The sequence below is a fragment of the Polypterus senegalus genome, chromosome 8 (genome assembly GCF_016835505.1).
Source record: "Polypterus senegalus isolate Bchr_013 chromosome 8, ASM1683550v1, whole genome shotgun sequence".
Classification (NCBI taxonomy): domain Eukaryota; kingdom Metazoa; phylum Chordata; class Cladistia; order Polypteriformes; family Polypteridae; genus Polypterus; species Polypterus senegalus.
In genome coordinates this window covers 10,543,554-10,567,697 of record NC_053161.1, presented here as the reverse complement: position 1 = coordinate 10,567,697, position 24,144 = coordinate 10,543,554, and the positions used below count along the sequence as shown (strand labels likewise).

The following is a 24,144-nucleotide window of genomic DNA, read 5'->3' as shown; positions in this document are numbered from 1 at the left end:
ACAACATCCCACATATGATAAATAATTGAGTAGGTGGCATTTTATTACCCCAGTGTGTACTAGAAGTGTATTGATAAATACAAAACACTGTATAGTCTGCAGATCCCCTCCATGTTTGCATAGGTTTGCTTCAGTTACTCAATTTTGCCATGAGGGCCATCTTACCAGCATCATAGGCCCCCAGGCAAAGTAGAACGCTGGGGCCCCAGTTTTGATAACAAAAGAGAAAAATACATACGCATAAGAAACATTGTGGGCCCCTGGCCAGAGGTCATTGTGTCCATACGTTAAGACTGCCCCATTTGCCAAAACACCTTTAATTATATTGGGCAAATTAACACAAAATGCATGCTTTTCAGATATGGGAGTAAAAAAGAACAATCAAAGGCCATTTGCAATTTAAATAAATACAAATAATAATAACGTGCAAGCATCACCCAGTAACTATCATTATTCTGCGATGGGACAGGCAGGGATGTAGTAAGGTGCACTAGCTTCTCACATCAAACGTTTAGGATTTACAATGCCTGCCTCTGCTCACATGAACTTTCCCCCTGTAATCCATGCTGTCAAAGACTGGACATTTGTGACAGGCATTTTAAGGGTTGGACTTTCCAGGGGTTGGCTCAATGAAGGTAGGATATCCCGTACCGTACAACTGTGGTCCGTAAAATAATGATGAAAACCAGCATGCATAGACGATACTGCCTGGTGACTCTCTTGGGAACCACCGCATACATGAAAGACTATTGGTGCTATCGCATTCTACTGTATGAAATGTACATATACCTGGAAAGCAAAACGACGCGCAAATGCAACCACACTGTACTCAGTTATTTAAAGTGTTACATGTTTAACTATGAATGGAACTGAACACACAATCTGGATGTCACTTGCACTGCATGTTGAAGACGCATTGCCGTTTGTTCTGTTTCGAGAAGCTGTTCTGTACACCCGGATTCTTGATAAAATAATCTCAAGGAGCCGATACCGAACGAATTTACAGTACATTGTGAAAGGTTTCTGGGAACCCGAATTCAGAAATCATACAACGGTGTCTGTTTGCATAGAGAGAAGAGGCCTTAGTACGTTCAAGACGCTAACCACGGCTGTCACAACACACACACACTTCACGCATAGAAAACGATAAAATTAACGCTTTCACAAAGAAAGTGTTTAAAATATTACGACGAACAACATCTTTAATACATGCTTCAACCTGCAGACACTCACCGAGTTTAACAGCTGGAACCTCTGCACTCCTCTTCCGGGCAAAATTACATAAAACCCGCCCAGCATTTGGTGTTTCAATCTAAAAGTCAACAAGCGGCCTGCAATTCTTTTTACTTTTTGCTGAGTGGTCACCACCCTTGTCTATCAAATGTTCAGCCGACCACACTAGGAGAGGAAGGCGGTTCGCAGTGTATTTTGGGAACTGTAGTTTAAAAAAACTCGTTCCTCTGCTGGTGCTTTGGTATAACATTTCCGACTGGAAAACTGTCTGACACGCGCCTTGGGTTCTTAGCGATGTCAACAGTGAATCTCTCATATCTCCAGAAAGTCTATTTGTTGGGTCCCACGTACGTAAGAAGTGCCCTGTGTTCACTGTCACTCAAGGTTCTCTTGAAAATCGCCGTGTATGTTAGTCTGAGGTTAGCTAAATCATGCAAACACAGCTGACCAGCATATTAATTCTGTTAAAATTCGGAAAGAGCGTTAGCCTGGTTATAGGGCTCCTTCGGTTTTTCGAATCGACGCCAAGGGTATCGTTTACCGCATAAGCTATATTGTACTTGTATTTCTGGTTGTAAATCTGTCAAACGATCTTTGTCGGGTTATGGTTAAATTTCTGATTTTAACCGCAGCGTTCAGTGTTTTATAGTGGACTAATGTTTCCACTGTTTTTATTGATTTATGTACAGTAGATTGTTAAAGTTAAGGCATTGTTTAATGCAACTGGGTATGATGTCTTCTGTGTTTTATTAAGCGTAAACACCCACTGGTACATCTGCAGTTAACATCTTTAAATTTAAAGTGTTTTAATAACTTCCTTTAACTGTGATAAAAGCAAAAAATCAGTTTAGTCTGTTTGCATCTGTACCCCCGTGGACATATTTTAAAGTAACAGCTGGGCTGCAATGTACTAATCCCCGTCATAATTTTAAACGCACAAGATGAACTAAATATCTTGTTGACCTGAAAAGATTCAGCTCTTACATTTTTCCCCTCATAGCTCAAACCTTACAGTCTCAGAATCAGCATGGTCCATCTTCACTGTACGCCAGAGCTGCAATGTCTTGTTTTTTTGTAGATCAAAACCGCACCCACAGTAGTCCTGGTGAGGCCTCACATGTAATGAAGCTTATACTAAACCTTCCTTGATGTCTGCTTGACATGTCGTGCTATATAATGTATTGTACGATCCTTTTAACCTTCTCAATTGTTTCTGTACACTGTCTGGTTTCGGTTAAAAATCTTGCCTGTGGTATACTAATGTATTTAGGTAACAAAAAATATTTTTGAAATATATAAAATACATAAACTGTTATACCAGTATATGGCATTGCATTAAAATCATTTTTATCCTTTATTTTATAGTGGCCTTTGCCCTTTGAGATGGTGATCATACAGTGGCGGCCCAAATTGGAGAAATGAGCCAAGGTGAACCAGGTAGAGGTCGAAGCAGAGGAAGAGGCAGATGGCAACACAGAAATCGAGAACAGGTGAGTATTTTGGCTTACTTGAAAACACTAGGGTTGTAACAGCATGTCTGGCAGGCAAGAAGGGGTAGCTTGGGGAAAAGGGTGTCACCAGCCTGGCACAGGGCTGAGTGTAATCCTGGATCTGAATATGAGGACAGAGAGAGAGAGACAGACTGGATGCAGCAAGGAAATGTCTGTGTATGCTAATGAGGGGAGGGGGTGTGGGGCTGCTAAGGGATGGTACATCTTAGATAAGAGGCGTGGCATTTAACAAAAGTACCACCATTAAAGAGAGGTATAACATGAGCAGAAACATTTAATGCTCCATTAGGATAACAGAATGACCCAACAGGGTTCCTGGTCCTATGTGTAATGAGACATATTGAGGCTAGGGAGAAAAAACCAAAGGTAGCAACTTTTCCTAGCTGCTGTAGAGAACATGGTCGTAGACAGTAACATGCTGTTCATCAAATATCAAATCTGTATACAAATCTTATACATTAGATTGACCATTTTTATGAAAATGTCTTGAGCTGTTGAAATCATGTGTAGTATTTGTGCCTATTTGAGTTTATGGAGAAGGATCAGAGTAGACAGCAGGGAAATTAATTGGTTATTGTAAAAGGCTATACGGTATTTTGAGAACATAATAATAGAAAAATAATAATGTGGTCCTACATTCGTTAGCAGGGCTATCTAAGTGAAAAATACACAAAATAAACAAACTGTGTTAATCAATTGAGGAATCTTGTTTAGATGGAGCTTTAAAAAAGTAAAACTTAATATTTAAACATAGCATGAATATGGAAGAACAAGCACATGTCAGTTGTTAGTTATGCATGAAAGCTGGGAAACCAGTGGCATGACTAACTAGGAACTCAGATTTGGACAACTGAAAGTAAGTTACTTATATGCTGATATTATTGTTCAGACACATTAATTTTTAGTTGCTTAGACTTAAACTGGTAACACAGACTAGTAGTAAATTGCTGTTTACAATTTAATTCTCAAGAAAAATAAGTAAGTTTATTCCTGTAAAATCTGTTGTTATGCTGCCTACATGGTTTAGAGGAACATAATGTAGATGCTTATAAGATAGAAAATGGAGAACCATATTTTCTTTAGGTTTACCTTTGACCAGGTCCTGGAGAGCCACAATGGCTGCAGGTTTTTGTTCCAATTCAGTTTCTTTATGAGAAGTCAATTATTGCTGATGAAGCACTTTTTGCTTAAGTGACATTTTGATGCTTCATTTTAGTGGTCGTTTGTAAAGGTTCCCCACCTTTAATTGCTTATTTCAATCTTAAAGAGCTGCATTTACTGTTTAATGGCTCCTTATTAACAATAAGATGTAAATGACAAAGCAACCAGCAGTTCTCCATCTAACTTGTTTCCATTTACATCTCTGTGGGTTCATCATGCATTGTTTGATTTAATAAAATACTTAATGGAAAAATGTGACAGACTGAAAATCAAACGTTTTAAGCTTCAAATCATTTGGATGATATCCTTGCAAAGGAAGACATCTATGATATAAGAACCTTACGTTGCAGACTAGCAAGCCATAAAATTAAATAAGGCCTCAGATTGGCAGGTATTGGTTTCTAATTAAGCAATTGCCTTTGACTGTTGATGGTCATTGGTTAACAACTTATATAATAAGCTTAATGAGAAGTCCAAGGACAGCCTACATAGGTTAATTTTTTAACTGTACATTATCCCCTTATCAGTTATCTTGGGTGTATTCATACGTGTGCCCTGTAATGGACTGGAATCCTTTCCAGTTTTAAATTGCTGACCCCAGCCCTGATGCAGACACAAATGTGGTTTAAGTGGGTTCAAAAATGAATGGGTGAATTGATATCAGTACATTAGGGCTACAGCATCAATTTTGCTCTAGCATGTCAAATAAATTCAATCATTACTTTTTCTTCTTGTACCGTAGGACCCTGACGTTAAGTTGTCTAAAGCTTTGTCCTTTGTATTAAGGCATGGGGCAGCAGAGGTGGGACTGAACATGAACCCAGGTGAGTAGGGACATATGAATTCACTTTCCTGCAACTTAAGGAAAAATAAATTTGTGTCAGTAGGACTTTGCTACCTACAGAACAGTAGCCGATAGTCAAACAGTGAATCATTCCAGGGAAACAGTATCTTTTGGTTTTCATTTCATTAGCTGCACTCTGGTACTTAATTGGTTGTTGGAGGAATGTATTGTGTAGTAGAGTATGGGCTTTTAAGAAGAGAGGGCAATGGGTGAAAGTGCCTACAGCTTTAGATGTAGAGGTGGAGAACTATTTGCAGGTGCCAATGGTGAAATCTCTTAAATTGCCATAGGTAAATCATTTGTTAATTCATAGAAATAATAGCAAAATAGTGAGTTTTATTGTGTTATATTGTTTTGTGGGGTAATAATTATAAAATCAATGTAAGATAGGGTTGTTTATTTTTGAAATATTGACAATGTAGGTTGGCTTTCACAAGTTAAGTTTAGTCCCACTGACAACATAACATTTGTAGTTTCTTGCAGGTATGGAAAAACTATTTCATACAGTTCAGGTTCAGTTTTATTTGCTCTTTACCACATGGCTCTGTAAGGGAAAAAGTGTACATATGTCACTATTTAAACATTAAAATATAGATAACTTGTATTTGCCCATTTGTTGTTTTGTCTTTTCATGGGAATTTGTCTTTTCAGTTTGTTCATATGACACTGTGTCACTATGTTTCAAGAGCTATGCACTATGTAACATGAAGGTTTTTTTCTTATTTGTTTAAAATGGAACCACATGGTAAGTGGCAACCAAATTTTGTAAAGTAAAAAGTATAGGTAAAACCTTACAAGAGAATTCTGTTTCAGAGCAATCTATAGGGAAAAAGAAATTTAGATTTTGGCCAATGCACATTTTTCATTCTCAAGTTTTGTTTGGACTTTGAATTACTCAGCTTGTCTGTGACTTTAGTGTTTAACCTCTACTTATCTGACCCCTCTCAGAACTACCCCTTTAAAAGTAATCTCCATCGCTCATTAAAATTCTCTGAAAAAAAATCTCAGTAATGAGATTGTATCTGACCCAAAAATATAAATATACATGAGCACATACTTAATCTAGATATTATACTTCTTCCCACTTTGCTCATCATTAAATGTGTCTTAATCAGGATTTAGAGATGGTCACATTTCTTACTCTAACATTAATAAGAAGATGACAGGAGTGGGAATAAAGCAATGCCTTTTGTAGTTGCTGAGCAGTTATAAAGGGTGCTGTACTAACATGGTAGGGAAGCTGAATGAAACCAAAATAATTTTGGCTCACATATATGTGCCTGTTTGTGACAATAAAGAGTTTATAGCCAATACTCTCAATTTAATTCCCAGTTTGAGATCTATAAACATGTAAGGAGATGTTAACTGTAATTAAATCTTTAAATAGGGTATCAAATAATATCTAAAACAACCTTGTTAATTTTACATTTTATTTTGGATCAGTTATGTGTTGGTCACACATTCAAGTAAGAATTTTACTTTACAATAAACTTGACCTTTAACTTATCAGCCCAAAGCAGATTTTGTCCACCATGTTTGTGAACATATTGCTTTTTGTCAAAAGTACATTATTGTTATTTACAAATTGATTATTATTGATTATAAGTTGCTACTTTCTGTCAGATTTTGCAGTTATAATACCATTTTCTGTTTCTGGACATGCTCCTCTTATTTTAGAACAGAGGTTTAGAAGAGAAGGATTCATGGTTGCATGTCTAATCTTCCATATGTTTATTTTCACATATTTTAAGATTTTTAATTATGTACACACTTGTGTTATTAGTATTTTTTTTCCCAGTAAATATTTTCACCTAAAATGTTTCTGATAACTGTCATGCTTAAATTTTAATGCATAAATGTTTGTGATCTTATGTTGCAGCCACATTAGATGAGTGAGTTACAGTATATATAGTACCTGCGTTTTGCCAAAATCCTCTGTCCCCAAACTGAAATACTAATATTAATTTAAAAATTATGGATTCTATTTCAGTTCATTTATTTTGCTCTAATATTTTCCTTCTTTTAAATGTAATTACCCTGTTCTGCTGCTCAATTCTCAATACTCAATTCTATTGCATAAAATAAAATTATTTGCAAACAACATACATTAACACGGTTTTGTTTTATCCTACTTACTGTTGCCATTTATGTTTTTTCAGAAATACTTTACGAATTACATGAGCCATCAGTGTAAAAAACAGATGCAATAATAAGTGTTTATTTTTTCTGTTAGTCACCTGGCTGTATTATTTCATCCAGGGTTCCTCTCCTAGCTGGAGTTCAAATTAATATTTAATGACTTTTTTGATAATTTTTAAGTCTTTTCTTGATGTTAATATTGTTGACTATTTAGTTTGTATATGTTTATGTATCTTATGTTTTGTTGGTGGCTACTCAGGATGCAGGGCCACATGTCCATCACTGAGGGACTGCCCTCAGTCCAATTTAAGTGGGAACAACCCTCAGTCCTTTGCGGTTCATCTGAATGCCCTTGTGGTGTGGGGAGTTCTCTTATGTTTACTCTTGTGCTTTTTCTGGATTTTGAAATCTGTGCTGTTTTTTGTCCATTATTTGCATTTGTGATTTAGACTTGTTTGCCTTGGATTTCTTTTGTATTTGCAGGTGATGCATTTTGCCTTTTGTGCTCCACAAAGCTTACTTTTGATCAGAGCATTTTTAAAAACTAAATCTTTTTATTTATAAAGATTTTAGGTGGCCCTTGTCATTACTAGCTGCGGTTTTTAGTATTTTCAGGACTTTTTATACTAAGGAATTGTCAAGCTCATGACACTTTTATTTCATAATTACTGTTTGTTTCTTTTAGTTGTGGAGTATATTGCTGTTTTTATATTTTGTGATTTTGCCCAAACTTGGGTTTTTACATTTGAATATTTGATTTGTAAGGTTAATTTCACATTTTAAAATCTAAAAATTTGATTTTGCTTACCATCATATTTTTTTATTTATACAACACCTTTGACTGCGATTGTCGTGCTGATGATATATAAATTTGAAGTACAAAATACTTTTCAACTTCTTAGTGGTAGCAGGCTTCATTCCAAGTAGGCTTTGTTGTTTGGACTGTGTTTCAACTTTGTTTCTGACTTTGACCTTATCCTAGTCTTGTTCCATTGCTTGATTCATTTGATTCTGGTTGCTGTCCTGGTTTTGACCTCTTGATACTCCTTTGAACTCCATCGTTTGGCTCCTTTTTGAACTTCTGGTCTTGGTCTCACGCAAATCCTCAAGCACGAAACGTGTCCTATTAAAGGTTGTTAATTGTTCTCCCACTTTCCAGTTAATATTAGAGCCAAATTCTGGTTCATTCACATATGCTGCTACTAATAATGGAGCAGTCACTTGAAGGTAATAAGAGATAATTCAGCCTCAGTTTTTTTGCTGAGGCATTGCATTGTGCCCTTTTCAGGTATCAAGTTTCTTTGGTGTTTTGTACTCTCTTTCTGTAATTGCTTTTGATTTTGCTTGTCAGACTTGGAGATTTGTGTTAATTAATTTTTTTCCATCCTTGACTTTCAGCTTCATATTTTAGGTTTTTGAATTTTATTTTTTTTAATCTTTTGTGCTTTTATTTTTCTAGTTCTTAGCTTTAGTTTATGTAATTAGTATTTAGTGCTTATCATTTCCTATTCCTGCGTGCAATTTTTTCTATTTCCCCCCTTTATTTTCCTGCCTTTGTTTATTGTTAACTTAGGTTCTTCTTCTATAAGTTTTTCCCTTTTTGTTTGTATACTGTATAGGTTTTGTGCTTAACAATTCTTCGCTTGGGGATTGGGTATGAATTAAGAGAAATCTGTTTTTTTAGGATTAGTGTTTTAGTATTCCCCCCTTTCCCTGAGGGTGTTATTTAATAAAATCATTAGAATTACAGTATATTATATATATGAAAAAGGATACCTTTAATGCATTCAACTGAAGTAAACCATTCTTCACTAATAAATGCTATAGCTCATTCTCCATCTGCTTGTCCTTGTAAGGGTCATAATGACAACATGCTGAATGAAATACCGCCTGTTCTTTCAACAGATAAGACTCTTTAAATATTTAATGTTTGAATTGTCTGTGCAACAATTAGTTGTTGTTGTTATATAATAAAATAATACAATATGTCCAAATGCTGATGTGTTAAATCATGAATAATACTGCTCAATTTATTTTTTTATATCTAGGGTTCTTATTTTTATTATGTCCCTTGCTTCACTTTACAACATGTCCTATTAGTCATATAACTTATCCTTAGGCTATACTCACTTTGTTCCCTTATTTCATCTGTTTCCTTTAATCTCTTTGTATTTTACAGATGGCTTTGTGTTTGTGGATGACCTCCTCTCTCTCCCACGGTTTCGTTGTCACTCAATAGAAGATCTACAAAGAGTAGTGGAGACAAATGATAAACAGCGGTATGCCATGTGTCCACATCCTGATTCAGGTCGGCTACAAATACGAGCCAATCAAGGACACTCTATACCAGTAGGTATTGAATACTATATAGATGGTATTTATCTGCAGCGTTTTTAAATACATTGGTTTAGCTGCCTGTATTATTAACTTATTTTGTGCATTTTCAAAGAATACAGAAGTAAATCATTTTAGATGTTTTGATTTATATATTCAGTTATAATATTATATATATTATATATAATATGTACAATATATTTTAAATATATATATATATATATATATATATATATATATATAATATGCTTGATTCACCTTTTTCTTAATTTTTTTTTTTGATAATAAAGGTTGAAGATTTAGAACTGACACCTATTCATACTAGCTCAGAAGATGTGCCTGTCACTGCAGTTCATGGCACTTACTTGCGTAACTGGAATGCGATTCGATCTCATGGCCTGTCGAGAATGAATCGAACTCATATTCATCTGGCACCAGGACTGCCTGGTCAGGGGCAGGTAGTTAGTGGTAAGCATGCAGATGTACACATAGTAAAATTAATAAAAAATAATACAACTTAAGTTGTAATTGAAAAATCAAGGTAATCATGCACAGAAATTACCTTTATTTTGTTATATACAGTAAATATCTGCTTGGAGTACACCATTCAAAAACTACTATAGTCTGAGAGTATCAGACTGGCCTGCTATATTCCTTAAGATAGATGGTGGATGGCAAAGAATCGTATTTTAAAAAGTAACATGAATATTTTAGTATTTATCTGTCTATAGAAAATGTACTGTAGCCTATATAGTAGAAATTAAAATACTGTAGTAAGATGGTGTGCATATATCAGACATTTTTTAATTTAAATATAGTATGTACAATAATTTTAAATAAATGTATAGACATTGAAAAACACATTAAGACTTTGAAAAATAATCTGTAATAAAAATAAAAGCAGTATAATGTATTCAAAAATTAATATGAACACATTTTTATTACCGAGTTTGATTATTCAAGAAATGTCAGGTAAATTCTTGAATTTATAATCTGTAAAATGTAATATTTCAAAATACAATTGAAGTATTGTCTTACACTGGTGATTTATTTTGTGTAAATTAATTTCAAAATTAACAAATGACTTAGTTATTAACAAACATAAATTCATTATATGCCATTTGATTCTTTTTGTTTGTTTTCTGTAGGCATGAGGAAGGACTGTGATCTGGCCATATTTGTTGATCTACAGCAAGCACTCAGGGGTATGTGAATGTTAATTACATTAGGCCCGTAAGCTTCCACGAGTGTAGGAAGCCTTGCTGGTATTTGTAAAAGTTAATGAAATGTTTTCAATATATATTGTAGGACTGATAAATATGTATTATGGTTTATTTTGCATTCAGATGGGATTCCATTTTTTTGGTCAGCAAACAGAGTGATTCTGACACCAGGAAACTCTGAAGGTCTGATTCCTCCACTCTATTTCAGCAGAGCACTGCAGCTCAAACATCCAAGTAAGTTTATTCACATCCTATAATACTTGTATAACAAAACAGTACGCACATGCCTTGAAAATCCAAGGTGTCTTTAAATGGTAACACTGTCCTAGCTTCACCACCAACAGACTAGTTTCAGATCAATAATTAAATTTTAACTTTGGTATTGATACCAGCTTTTGGACCTCAGTACTGGTATCAGAATAGTTCTGAAGCAAATAAGACATAACTCCAAAACACCATTATGTTATTCCAGCCTTCCTGGTACTCCATGTCATAAACCGCACTATGCACCACATCCCTCTAGATAACAAGGAAGTCCCACCTTCAAGTTATAAATTGAGGGTTTGAGGGGGTCCCTCATGAAGTTTTTATTATGTTGAAGCATGTGGTTTGGTTTCCGTTAGTGAAATCTACACAATGGTATTTAACATGATTGTTCGTGGAAAGGAAAGCTGACGTTTACTTCCAGGGCATGTTTACTTCCAGTACCAAGCCCATGCACAAACAATGGTGTAGCCTCCTTAGCATTAGATCCGAGCATTGCTCAGGCTGCGAAAACCACGTTAAAAGTGTTAGTCCCAAGTGTCACTTGGGCAACTGTACAGACATGTCTTGCGTAAGTGTTAGAACCCAGAATCACTCTGACTGTAAAAGTGCTGTCAGTGCTGCCATTCTTTGGAGAAATTATGTAAGTGTAGGTTTTCACTAATTATGAAATATCTACACTTTACCAACAATGAAGACTTTGATGAGAATACACATCCAGCGCCCAAAATGAAGAAAATTTGGGAGAATTACTAGGTGACCAGGAGTGCAATTTCAGAGCGTTTACATTCCGAACTGTGATGTCAGCATCGATGAAAGCCTCATGGCTTATAATGGCAAACTGTCATGGATACAGTATATCGTGTCAAACAGGGCAAGATTTGGCATAAAGCTTTACGAGCTTTGTGAATCTAAAATGGGATATATTTGGAATTGGGTTCTGTATACAGGGAAAGGGACAATGTTTGATCCGAAATACAATCGGTACGACATTGCTACGTCATTAGTGCCAACTCTGATAGATGCTCTGCTGGATCAAGGTTACTGTGTTCCCATGGAAAATTTTTATACTTCACCAGAACTACAGTATTTGACATCTTGCTGCAAAGAAAGACTGACACATATGGAACAGTGCATCACAACCAAAGTGGCATGCCTGAAGACTTTTTGGCAGAGCTACATTACAACGAGGTGCGCTACTAGCTTGGCAAAAGGGTAAAGTTCTTGGTCTGAAATGGAAAGACAAGAAAGATGTTTGTCTTCTAAGCATTGTACATAATGCAGCTACAGTCACTGTACAGGCAAAAGGCAACAAGCACGTTATGAAGCCTTGTGCTGTTGCCGATTACAATAGTACATTGGGTGACGTAGATCATGTGAATCAAGAATTGACTTTCTATCCTGTTATGTGGAGGCAGCAAAGGGACTTCAAAGAGATATTTCGTTATCTAGTGGAACAGTGCATTTGGAATGCATTCGTCTTGTGCAAACAAAAAGCTGGCTAAACTGTATCTCATGCAAACTTTACATGCCAGCTTGTAGAACAAATCATTGCCGCACATCCACTGTCCATATTGTCGCTAAAGAAACACGGTCAGCTCAGCACATCGTGGATCAATCCAGAGTGTCTTATTGGTTGACATTTGATTGATTATATACCTCCAACAGAAAAAAACAGAATCCTACTCATACCTGTGCAGTGTGCTTTTCAAAAACTGACAAATCTGGAAAAGAAACATGCTATTATTGTCCCAACTTTCACTGTGCTTTAAGATTTACCACTCAAAGGACTCATTTTGAGATTATGTACTGTTTTGGCATCGTTCATAGTATTGTTATTATTATTTTTGTTATTATTGTTCATTTCCTATTATTTTTATTCATCATTACTATTACTATTTGTATCATTATTATATTTTTGAGATTTAATAAAAATGTAATTTTTCATGCCAAAAAAAATGCAACACTTTTTAAATGTTTTGTTGGAATAAAATGCAATGCTAAGGAGTTTAAAAGAGATGTTACATCACTACTGGAGTGGGTCTCTGCTTTCTACCTAGAAGAGAGCATTGCATTACAGAAAGAAAAAAATACTCCCCACATTTGCCTGCTCATATGTTACTTTCATTTAAATTGCAGCACTTTAACTTTTTTCTCTATTTTACATAATTATCTTTCAGCTAAATTCCACTACATGTTAGATTGTGGGTTGCATTGATGAGGGATTGTCAAGATTTTATATTACTAAATGGTGCTTTGTAAACAAGGAGCCCTTTACATTCATTTTTCCACTGTCCACAACAATTAGCCATAGCAGATTGATGCTATCAAAGGAAATTGTTAAATCACATTTTAGGAAAATCTATACGCAGAATTGTCAGTGCACTTTATAATTTGCTTTTCCCCATTCCTTTATGTTGTCCCACTTTTGAGATTAAATCATGAAATATTTAAAATATGTTCTTTTATGAAAAGTTCTTTAGGCAAAATCCATGTACATGTTTATTTTAATGTAAATTCAAATTGTGAATATGTTAAAAATATATATAAAATGTATTATTAATAGTAACTTTAGTGTGACAGAGTGCAAATGCAGTGGTGATCTACTACATTTTACAGCTATTCATTCTTCAAAGTTTTATTTCTGAATTAGATAAGCCATTTCTAAAACTTTCAAACAAATGCTGTCTAATAATAATAAAATGAAAGTCCTGCTTTAGCCAGCATGAGCAAGAACGGAGACATCAAGTGGCTTGTTATTTTTTATTTATTTATTGCATAAATTAACCTGCAGCTTTTGTATAGTCACTAGTATTTAAAACTAGTACCTCAATATTGGCTAATACGACTGAACCAAATTTCAGCTTTAAAATAAATATTCTCAATACTTTGTAACTGAAACAAACTCGTTTTCTCAGTCACCTAAATATCGCATTAGATCTCATTACAACACAGCTTCAAATAAACCCCAAGTTCTCAAATACGCATAAGTCTGCTGCATCTTAAAACATTTATTATTATAAGCTGGCAATGGCCTTTGAGGTCTCTTGTTGACATTTTCTCTTCTTTCAAACATTTTTATTACATAGCATTCATTGTAAATTCTGCTTTACTCTTAGTTTCTTATCTTCTGATTTATGACAAGCTGACAATCAAATTGGATTCAATTCAGTTATTCAATCAGATGTCAATATTCATTGGAGTGTGCAACTGTCCTGTTATTTTGAAAGTAACTCTACTACTGTATATCTAACATGGCAGAAAAAGAAGAAGATATTGCATTTATATATAGCACTATTCAAGACACTGAAAGTGCTTTACATAGATAGGGTGGGCCACTTTAAAACACCACTGATGTGTAGCATCCACCTGGGCGATGTGACGGTAGTCATTTTTGTGCCATTACGTACACTACACATTAGCTAAAGGACCTACTAGTCGTGTAGTATATAGTATAGGTGGTGAAGGCATGAGAGAGATAGTTAGCCAACTAGGGAAAGGAGATTATTAGTTGCCAGAAAAACTAGCCCATTATGGGCAATTCAGCCAGGACAAGATGCCCTGGGATCTTTTATGGCCACAAAGAGCCAGGGCCACAGTTTTGCATCTCATCCAGATGGTGGCACCATTTTTGCAAGATAGTGTCCCCATCATTGCACTGGGGCATTGGAATCCACACACAGACCACGGGGTAAGCGCCCCCTGTTGGCCTCACCAACACCTCTTCCAGGAGCAACACAAGTTTTTCCTAGATGGTTTCTCATTCAAGTACTGTCTGGGCTCAAACATGCTTAGTTTCAAGAAGAGATGGCTGGCCTATTCTTTTGTAACTCCAATAATTATGCATGTTTGCCTTGATGCTGTTGTTCATCCGTCCATTATCTTTACAAATTATGCAGCAGCTCATCTTACTAATGCATACCTTTGTAGTGAAAACAAAGCTGACATAAGTGGCAGCATTTTTAAATTATATTTTTGGTTTGTGTTCATTAAGCAAATATAAATTTAATACTGTTTAAGGAAAAAAGAATTTAAGGTTTTAAATGTAGTTTAAGAGAAAGAAGGCAAATAAGCATTCTGAATCTAAAAATGAAGGAAACTAAAGCTACGGTAAAACAAATCTGCTCCGTTACTGAGATAATTGGCTTCTACTTTGAATCTTTTTGGAGTGAAAATCTGCAGCAACTATAAACCTGCATGAAACATGTTAGGCACATTTAAGACAGATCTGGTATTTTTGAAGAAAAGTTTTACTTTTTCACAATGCCGACATGTTGTAATTTGACTTATGTTTTGTTGAGTAAAGCTGTATGTAGAAATGATATAAAAGCAAAAATCTCCTTCATAGATTGCAGTTGGTAGAATGAGTATTGATAATTTAGACATGAAACAAAAGATTTTAAATGTATAGGTTTATAGGTCCAATATTGTCACATGTACAAAGAGTACAGGGAGATTTTTATACTTGTATGTGCTAATTAATGTGCAACATGTTGTCGCTCTCTGGCATCATCAAATGTGTCCACACTGAAGCAGGGACTGTTCCTTAATATTAATTCATGTCTTGAGATTGAATAGACCTAGGACCAAGTAATTTGATACATGTGCAAAGTCTTTTTCACAAAGATATATTCCTTTCTTTTTTGAGACTTCATTGAAAGAGGCCCATGATTCCTCATCACTTCTGTCCTTCATGCTCTCCTCTCTATATGATTTCTTTTAACTTCCTAGGGCATGGATGCTTCTAGCTAGCTTTGTGAAAGCTAAAGTTACAAATATAATGTAATTGTCATTCTTAAACTTTACGCAATTTTTTTCTAAACATTTACATTAACAAGTTGTCAGTTATAGTTCCATTTTCGCTGGCTGTGATCGTGACAGAGACATAACATTTAATCTTGTTGCTGAGTCTTACTTTTACAAATACACTAATATTGAAGAATCCCAACAGACTGAGGAGAAGAGAGGGATGGGATTGTTCAGACAGGCAAGGAGATATTCACTGTCCATCTTTGAGAAATGTCACATAATGTCCCTTGAGGATAAATGGTCATGCTGTAGGGGGCAGGGCTTTCTACTTCCACTGTCTAGGTCTGATTAGAAAGACCAAGTAGATAACTTTCATTAAAATTTCAGTATTAATCTTGTTTAGCTGCAGCACATTGCTGCTAGCTAAGTGCCTGTTACAGTGTGGTATGACATGTGAGATCGCACTGGCTTCACAATAAATATGCAAAGCAATCTGCTGCACCTCGAGATCTAAGAATTGCCTTCCAATCTATTCACTCCTAGACATAGCTCAAAGTATCAAGGTTACTGAAGACTTCAATGTTAAGGACATTCATATCCTATTTTATTTTTTTCCATTTTGTGGTTATGTGCCCTTTATGTTCAATTTCAGCAGTATCACAAATTCTTCATTAAATACCAACAGGTACACACATTGTATTAACAGCTGTTTTGTGATTTCCCAACACCAGATACATTAAGTTCTTCTGTTTTGTCCATCACGTGTATAGATTAAGTGAAGCTGGAGAAGAGAACTAATTTTTTTTTACCTAAAACAAGGTATTGCCAAAGGTTTGCAGTAGAATTATTTCCAACTTGATAATGTTAAGAATGCACAGTACATATGAAGAACATTAATAAGATATTTTTAGTAGTTCTAGGTTACCTTGATGAAAGCATTGAAAGTGACATTTTTATGTGTGAGATAAATACAGACTCGGCTGTTCGCTTGTCACTTGTACTTCTCTCAGCAAGATGTTATAGCAGAGACAGAAACAAAAAGACTCCACTTATTAATGAATAAAGTTTTCTCCCATATTGCAAATGTTTTGATACCTCTGACAGAGTTATATACCGAAATTAGAACTTAACTACTTTTGCTGTGCAGTAGCTGTCACAGTGTAAACCACTAGTCATGTCATTCTACTATTCTAGACATTGTTTGAATAAATGGGTTTGAATCGTTGAAACTTGGTTCAGTTTACTTTAATATGTAACACACTTATAGGCTAGGCATTTTAAAAATGCTGAATTTATCTTTTGTTAACACAACTGAGCAAAGATTATTTAGCAGCTGTCAACACAGCCATGTACCATGTACAGCTAATAATTTACCTTCTCAGTGAAATGTTTTTGACTTTCAGTTTTTATCCGGATTCATATGCCATCTGCATGTCATTTCTTCTGTAAAAATGTTTTTGTTTTAATGAATTGCTGTTCAAAATTAGCCTGAGGTCTGCTGTACTAGATAATTCTCATTACAATTTTTTGCAAATAGAACCTTCTTATGACCCACTATTTCAATCTTATATTTAATCTCCTACAATGTTGTTTATACTTGAATTGATCAAGTGCAGCATTTTGTGATTGGTGTCATGAAAATAAATAGAAGTTTCAGCATGCATTTAAGCTTTAAATTTTAAACACTATTTTGTCCTCACAGTGTGATATTGTATGTATTTAAGCATAGATAAATGCTGGATGACTAAGAAATGAAAGACTTGAATGAAGCAAGGTTGAGGTGCCTTTACCTGAATATTTTGAGCAGACCTCTGTTTCTCCTTTTCGCTCTTCCCCCTTACTTATGGGACTTAAATTTTAAATAACATCCTAAAAGGCAGTCATACATTCAGCAAATACAAATTATAAATGCAGATTTTCCAAAGCAGTACTGTATTCTGCTAGGGAATTAAATGTAAAACAAATGTATTTAATATGGAAGAAGAATAACCATTTATAAAAAGCACAAAAAACAAGAGATATTATTATCAAAGATTAACACGTGTTTATTGAAGGGGTACTTATGTTATACATTATTCCAACCTTACTCATACAAGTAAATGCAGAATAATATTCTATTAAACAATCCTAAAATGTAAAGTTAGAAGTAAAGCTTGTTCAAGGGACAACACTGGGAGACTGCAAAAGATTAACAAAAGGCAGCGTGAATAGCTGTATGGTAGTAGAAATACACCATAGGAAGATTGTTTTAATAAATATTCAAGCTCACAATACTGAATTAAAAACCTATAAAGTAAAAAGTTTAACAAAGAGCGCAAACAAGTCAAAATTTAAGCTGTATGATGACATACCACAAAGCTAACACTAATTGAACAGTCAGCTATCATCATACCTGAACTGTTACCTATATTTCTACAAACGAAACCTATTTAAACTACACTGTCATAAACTAAAACTGATTACCAATAATCTCAAATTGAATTGCAGACTTCTGGACTCAGTCTTACCCCAAACAAATTATTGTGTTGAAATACTGGCACATCCTAAATGACTGATTGGTCTAAAGCAGGGGTGGGCAAAGTCAGTCCTGGAGGGCCGCAGTGGCTACATTTTGCTTAATTAGAAAAAAATCCTTGCCAATAATTTAATTTCATGGCATGTTCGTGATTTAACTCTGCCATGTCAGGTCATTCTCATATCTTGGATTTTAGTTTTCTTTCTAAGGATATCATCCAAATGATTTGAAGCCTAAAACGGATGAGTAATTCTCTGTCCTTCATTTTTTCTTTTCACTTTCCTTCTAAGTATTTAATTAAACCAAATAGTGCACAATAAATACACACAAGTGTAAATGGAAACAGGATAAAAGGAGAACTGCTGGTTTTGCGCTGTCACACACGTACGATTAGGAGGCAGCTAAAGGGTTTAAGTAACTGTAATACTATGTCAGACCAAGGGGTGGTGGAGTGTGCTGACTGTCTCTCTCAGTCTCTTACAGATCACTACTGGGAAATCCCACCAGGTTCCGGCACCACTGATGATGCCACTTCCGGTTCCGGCGTGGATGACATAATTTTCTCTTCTAACTCTTAAAACTTTTACCTCCACTTAATCAGTTTTGTTTTGGACTCTGTCTTGTAAAGAACTCTGTTTTCCAAACCTTTTGCAGCCAGGATCATATTATATGGGTGGCTGCCCCAAACTGGAGTCAATTTGTTACAGCGTCTCATTGCTATTAAGAAGTAATTAAAAACTGAGAATACAGCCTTTTAAGACTAAAATAAATAATAAGGGTTCAAAATCTTAATAAGCGAGACAACTAAAATGAAGCAGAAGTGTTACTTCAGCAATAAGTGCTTTTTGTTAAGCAATTGGGTTGGAGCAAAAACCTGCCACCACTGCTGCCCTCCAGGAAATACATTTGCCCATTCCTGGTCTAAACTCTGTATCTTTATTGATTTGAACCTGGTATTTTTTTAGGTTATTCTTTTAGAATCCTAAAAATCAGATTGCTAGACATATTTCTGGAATTATTAGCCTCAAGCAATTAGGATCAGAAGGGACATCAGCCTGGGAAAGAAAAATGTAATGCAAACATAATTTTAGGGGTGTTGGTTATTCATCTAGTCATATTCAAAGGAATACTCCACCCGAAAGCCATCCATCCATCCATCCATCCATTATGCAACCCGCTATATCCTAACTACAGGGTCACGGGGGTCTGCTGGAGCCAATCCCAGCCAACACAGGGCGCAAGGCAGGAAACAAACCCCGGGCAGGGCGCCAGCCCACCACTGCCCAAAAGCGATATTTTTTCATATGTTACTTCCCCAATGTAGTTTCTAGTGATGGCCATGAAGAAAAAAATAATCTCCTGTTTTTATGCAGAGTACAGAGAGCAAAGTTTGATATTAGAACCCAAAACTGACCGGTGCCATACAATGGCAAACAATGTGAAATTGTTCTTGGGGAAAACAGAAAACAAATCTCATGTTAATTATGTTGCATAATTGACATGTGTGTTATTCAGATGCATGCCCATTTTTGCTACAATATTAATAAATTATTACTTCTGGAAAAGTCAAGAGTACATCATAAACTGGAAAGGAATTCCTATAATACTGTGCTTTTAAAATGAAGACAGGACTAATTACTAATGACTGAGGAGGAGAGGCATATCTTCAGTTCAAAAGCATGTGCAGGTAAAGTTGTATAAATGGGGTGCTATAAAATAGATTCCCCCAACACTCATACAACATAGTTAACAGTAACTATAGCATAGGTGAACCAAAATGATTAACAGAGGAACTTTTCATAATAATATACCCAAGGTATAATTTTAAGAGTGCCTGGCGAGAGTTGTTGCCATTTTCCCACAGAGTTTTTAGCAACTGAGAAGAGATGTTTTCAAAAAGTAACAGTGTGGTACTTTGTTTGGTGAGTTGCACAGGTGTAACTTAGATCTGAAGACAGCCATTTGGTCCACTTGGTTTGATCTTTTTGGTCTTTGCTTGAAGGAGCTACCCACGTACAGATGAAGCTGTACACATGGGCTGGTATAAAGCAGCTAATTAAACTATGTATACATTTCCATGATAAAATATTAACCTGTTAGAATAAACTGTGACATCTGATGAACAGTCATCTTTGTACCATGTGACTATAGCTGAAGAATAGGACTGAGCTCAAATGTCTTGCAGTTTTAGAACCAGTAGATGGTACTAAAATGCTAATTGGCTATAGTTCCCTTAACAAAAGCGACTTAGTTATATAATTGTTTTCAAAACTGTACACTGTAGTGAGAGATGAGTATATTTATTGTCCATCCATCTCTAAGTTTCATTAACCTTTTTAACCTTGGAGTCTGTAGCAGCTATCATTGGGCTCAAGGCTGGGACAACACCAGGACCGGATGGCAGCCCATCACAGGGTGTGCATACATGGTCACAGTAGGGCCAGTTTAGCCTTTCCAGTCCCCCTAACCTGCATATATTTGGACTGTGTGAGGAAACTATTATGGGGAGTTGGAGAGATTATGAAAACTCCATTTAGGAAGCACCCAGGACATAAACCCTCGACTCCTCAGTTCAATTCAGCAGCACCACTATGCCACCTTGTTTTTATTATATACCTGAAAATTGATTTCACTTTTGGAAAAATACAATTTAACAAGATTTTATGTAAATGCTAATATGGTGGCTACCTTTCTATGTAAATTGTGAATTTAACTATTTGACTTGAATCCAAATAATTAAACTGAGTAATTGTCTGTCTAGCCTTTTTTTAGTTGGAGAAATGCAATTTTTACACTGTGAAGATAAATCTCCTTGTTTCTGCTCATGTAATTTTAAATTAGAAAAGTGTTTAAAACTTGAACTTAAATGGTAACAGCTAAACATCGTAAAAAGAAAACAGAGCAGTGATTTGGCCGGCTATTGGCTAACTACGAAGTGATCCAATTAAAAATCTCTTTTAGTACATTTGATTCTCTGCTTTTCTGTGGCCTAATGCTGTCACCTGTGATGCAGGTTGTAGTGAAGAACTGTGACAAATGTAACAGAGTGTACACTCTTACTTTGACGTGTAGCTGTTTGGTCTTGACATGATATATATCTTCTGGATAGTGGATAGTTTGTCGTCTGTCTGACTCCTCAGCTTACTATTTTTGGTGGGTTCTTTGCCTTGTAATCTGTAACTTGGTAATGAAAATGCAACTGGGCCAGTGACATCCAAATAAAATATGATATACAGTAGTTGTGGTAGTAGTAGTAGAGTGATATGAGAACTTTTCATTGACATTTTTGATATTGTTTGTTCTGTAGTCAAGCGCTGGTCACCATAGACGTGTATTCTATCAGAAACTTTGATATTTCCGTTTTGTATGAAACATGAGATTAAAACTTTTTCTGAGCGCAATACATAGGGAAAGCAACATTAGTATCATTTTGGGTGGAGTATTCCTTGAAGATTCCCATCTTAAAGCTAGGCTTCCTTCACCACCCTTCTTTGTTGTGTCATTTACACAGAAAACCACCTTAAAGGTAAACAGTGGGCATGCACACATATAACTTGGCAGGGCATTAGTTTTTACAGGCAGGATTGAACCCTAGTTGTTCCTGTCAGGGGTTCATTGTCAATTTTGATCATGTTTTTTCTTTTAAAACAAAAAAAACCTTCAGAGTTTACTGAAACAGAGGGAGTAAAGCACTATTGTATTTATACCTCAGCTCTAATGTGACCTGTTTTCTACATATCTGGCACAGATAGAATTGTATTGTAAACTCCCAAAACACACATAGCATACATTTCACAAAAGTTGGAGGTGTACAATATATAAATGCTCGTTTAAATGCTATCAACCTGGAACAAAGATCAAAATGATGCTGGCGACATTTAGACTGCAGTGGTAGCACCACAGTTCAGGCATCAAGACCTTGTACTATAAACATTACCCTAGAGAAGGGATATTTTAACCTTTTCTAATGCTGACATACTCTCCGGAGTAAAGCAAGCTTAAGAAATATCACAGGGCATCACATTGTTGCTTTAGTAACACCAACACTAGTTGTGTTTTCCTCAAAGTTAAAAGAGGCATTTCTCCCTGGCACCATTAGGAACTTGGAAGTTGTTTTCAGGTTGCGTCCCCCATTTTAAAATTTTGGGAAAGTTCTTTGTTTTGGAAGTAGATTACAACACATTTAGAAATTTTATACCAAACCAATTAATCATACATTTGTTATGTTTGTTTTTTTTCCAGGGAACTTCCCTCCATTTTCCCGTTGCCTATCCTTTTCATGTTTGTATCATGTATATTGTCTGGCTTCTATTAATACCCTTTTATTTATATATCAAGCTTAATTATGTATATTCTAACAGTAATTGTAACAACTGGAAAAAGGTCAGTTGCTGGTGACCCAAGACTCTAGAGTTCATACTTAATACTGCCTCTAAGCTTTTCTGTGTCTGGTAAAGCCTAAAGAATTTTTCTTTTATTTTGATCAACAGTATTCTTATTAGATATACAGTTAGGTCCATAAATATTTGGACAGAGGCAACTTTTTTTAATTTTGGTTCTGTACATTACCACAATGAATTTTAAATGAAACAACTCAGATGCAAACATTCAGCTTCAATTCAGTGGGTTGAACAAAAAGATTGCATAAAAATGTGAGGCAACTAAAGCATTTTTTTAACACTTTCCCTTCATTTCAGGGGCTCAAAAGTAATTGGACAAATTAAATAACTGGAAATAAAATGTTCATTTCTAATACTTGGTTGAAAATCCTTTGCTGGCAATGACAGCCTGAACTCATGGACATCACCAGATGCTGGGTTTCCTCCTTTTTAATGCTCTGCCAGGCCTTTACTGCAGCGGCTTTCAGTTGCTGTTTGTTTGTGGGCCTTTCTGTCCAAAGTTTAGTCTTCAACAAGTGAAATGCATGCTCAATTGGGTTAAGATCAGGTGACTGACTTGGCCATTTAAGAATTTTCCACTTCTTTGCTTTAATAAACTCCTGGGTTGCTTTGGCTGTATGTTTTGGGTCATTGTCCATCTGCATCATGAAACACCGCCCAATCAATTTTAGCTGGATTTGAGCAGACAGTATGTCTCTGAACACCTCAGAATTCATTCAGTTGCTTCTGTCCCGTGTCACATCATCAATAAACACTAGTGTCCCAGTGCCACTGGTAGCCATGCATGCCCAAGCCATCACACTGCCTCCAGCATGTTTTACAGATGATGTGGTATGCTTTGGATAATGATCTGTTCCACGCCTTCTCCATACTTTTTTCTTGCCATCATTCTGGTAGAGGTTGATCTTGGTTTCATCTGTCCAAAGAATGTTTTTCCAGAACTGTGCTGGCTTTTTTAGATGTTCTTTAGCAAAGTCCAATCTAGCCTTTCTGTTCTTGAGGCTTATAAGTGGCTTGCACCTTGCAGTGCACCCTCTGTGTTTACTTTCATGCAGTCTTCTCTTTATGGTAGACTTGGATATCGATACGCCTACCCCCTGGAGAGTGGTGTTCACTTGGTTGGCTGTTGTAAAGGGGTTTCTCTTCACCATTGAAATGATTCTGCGATCATCCACCACTGTTGTCTTCTATGGACGTTCAGGTCTTTTTGCGTTGCTAAGTTCACCAGTGCTTGCTTTCTTTCTCAGGATGTACCAAACTGTAGATTTTGCCACTCGTAATATTGTAGCAATTTCTGGGATGGGTTATTTCTGTTTTCGCAGCTTAAGGATGGCTTCTTTCACCTGCATGTTTGTATTGTGCTGATATCTGTAACAATACACTCATTAATAATCTTTTACTTTTATAATGAAATATACTGATTTGACATTCTGTTTTACAGGGACTGACCTTCCTCTGAATTAGATGTCAAGTTGAAACAATGTGACCAGACATTAAAGTTGCATATAAACTTCAGTACTTATTCTACACCGAATGCATTCTTATATTCCAAGAATCTACTGATACTTCCCTAACAAATCAGAAACTGGTATATATAAAATTTCTCTATTTTCTTGACCCTAATCTTTTCAGTTGACTCTACAGGATATCTGTCAGCTGTACTACAGCATGCAGCTGTTGCCTGTAAAGTAAAGGTTAATAAAAATGTATGTTAATGGTAGATTTTTATCATTAATTCTTGTAAATGATCAATAAAATGTGATTAATCAAT

The 24,144-nt window shown here is 35.6% G+C and overlaps 2 protein-coding genes across 6 annotated transcripts in view; one reads left to right on the top strand and one right to left on the bottom strand.

Moving 5' to 3' along the window:
• zbtb3 (zinc finger and BTB domain containing 3) overlaps window positions 1-3,864 on the bottom strand; it is a 19,160-nt gene extending 15,296 nt beyond the window's left edge. Inside the window, exon 1 of one of the 2 annotated variants that reach the window (XM_039760710.1) lies at window positions 3,834-3,864. The gene's annotated coding sequence lies outside the window, so the exon portion shown is untranslated. Of the gene's footprint in view, window positions 1-1,233; window positions 1,323-3,833 lie in introns of those variants that run through there. The other variant, XM_039760709.1, reaches the window with a different exon arrangement.
• trpt1 (tRNA phosphotransferase 1) lies at window positions 1,493-24,144 on the top strand. Of its 4 annotated transcripts, none has more exons than XM_039760711.1 (8): window positions 1,493-1,580; window positions 2,599-2,723; window positions 4,648-4,729; window positions 9,068-9,237; window positions 9,513-9,690; window positions 10,371-10,427; window positions 10,569-10,679; window positions 23,815-24,144. In XM_039760711.1, the coding sequence occupies exons 2-8, from the start codon at window positions 2,652-2,654 to the stop codon at window positions 23,835-23,837; spliced, it is 693 nt and encodes a 230-aa protein (XP_039616645.1). In that variant the 5' UTR covers window positions 1,493-1,580; window positions 2,599-2,651; the 3' UTR covers window positions 23,838-24,144. The 4 variants fall into 4 exon arrangements, with proteins under 4 accessions (XP_039616645.1, XP_039616647.1, XP_039616646.1 ...); XM_039760713.1 differs by having other exon boundaries at window positions 1,522-1,617; XM_039760712.1 differs by having other exon boundaries at window positions 1,564-1,652.

Coding starts and splice junctions, on each gene's coding strand:
- trpt1 (XM_039760711.1), top strand. CDS start 2,652: ATGAGCCAAGGTGAACCAGGTAGAGGTCGAAGCAGAGGAAGAGGCAGA. Junction 4,730..9,067: donor GGGACTGAACATGAACCCAG/GTGAGTAGGGAC, acceptor TGTATTTTACAG/ATGGCTTTGTGTTTGTGGAT. Junction 9,691..10,370: donor TCAGGGGCAGGTAGTTAGTG/GTAAGCATGCAG, acceptor TGTTTTCTGTAG/GCATGAGGAAGGACTGTGAT.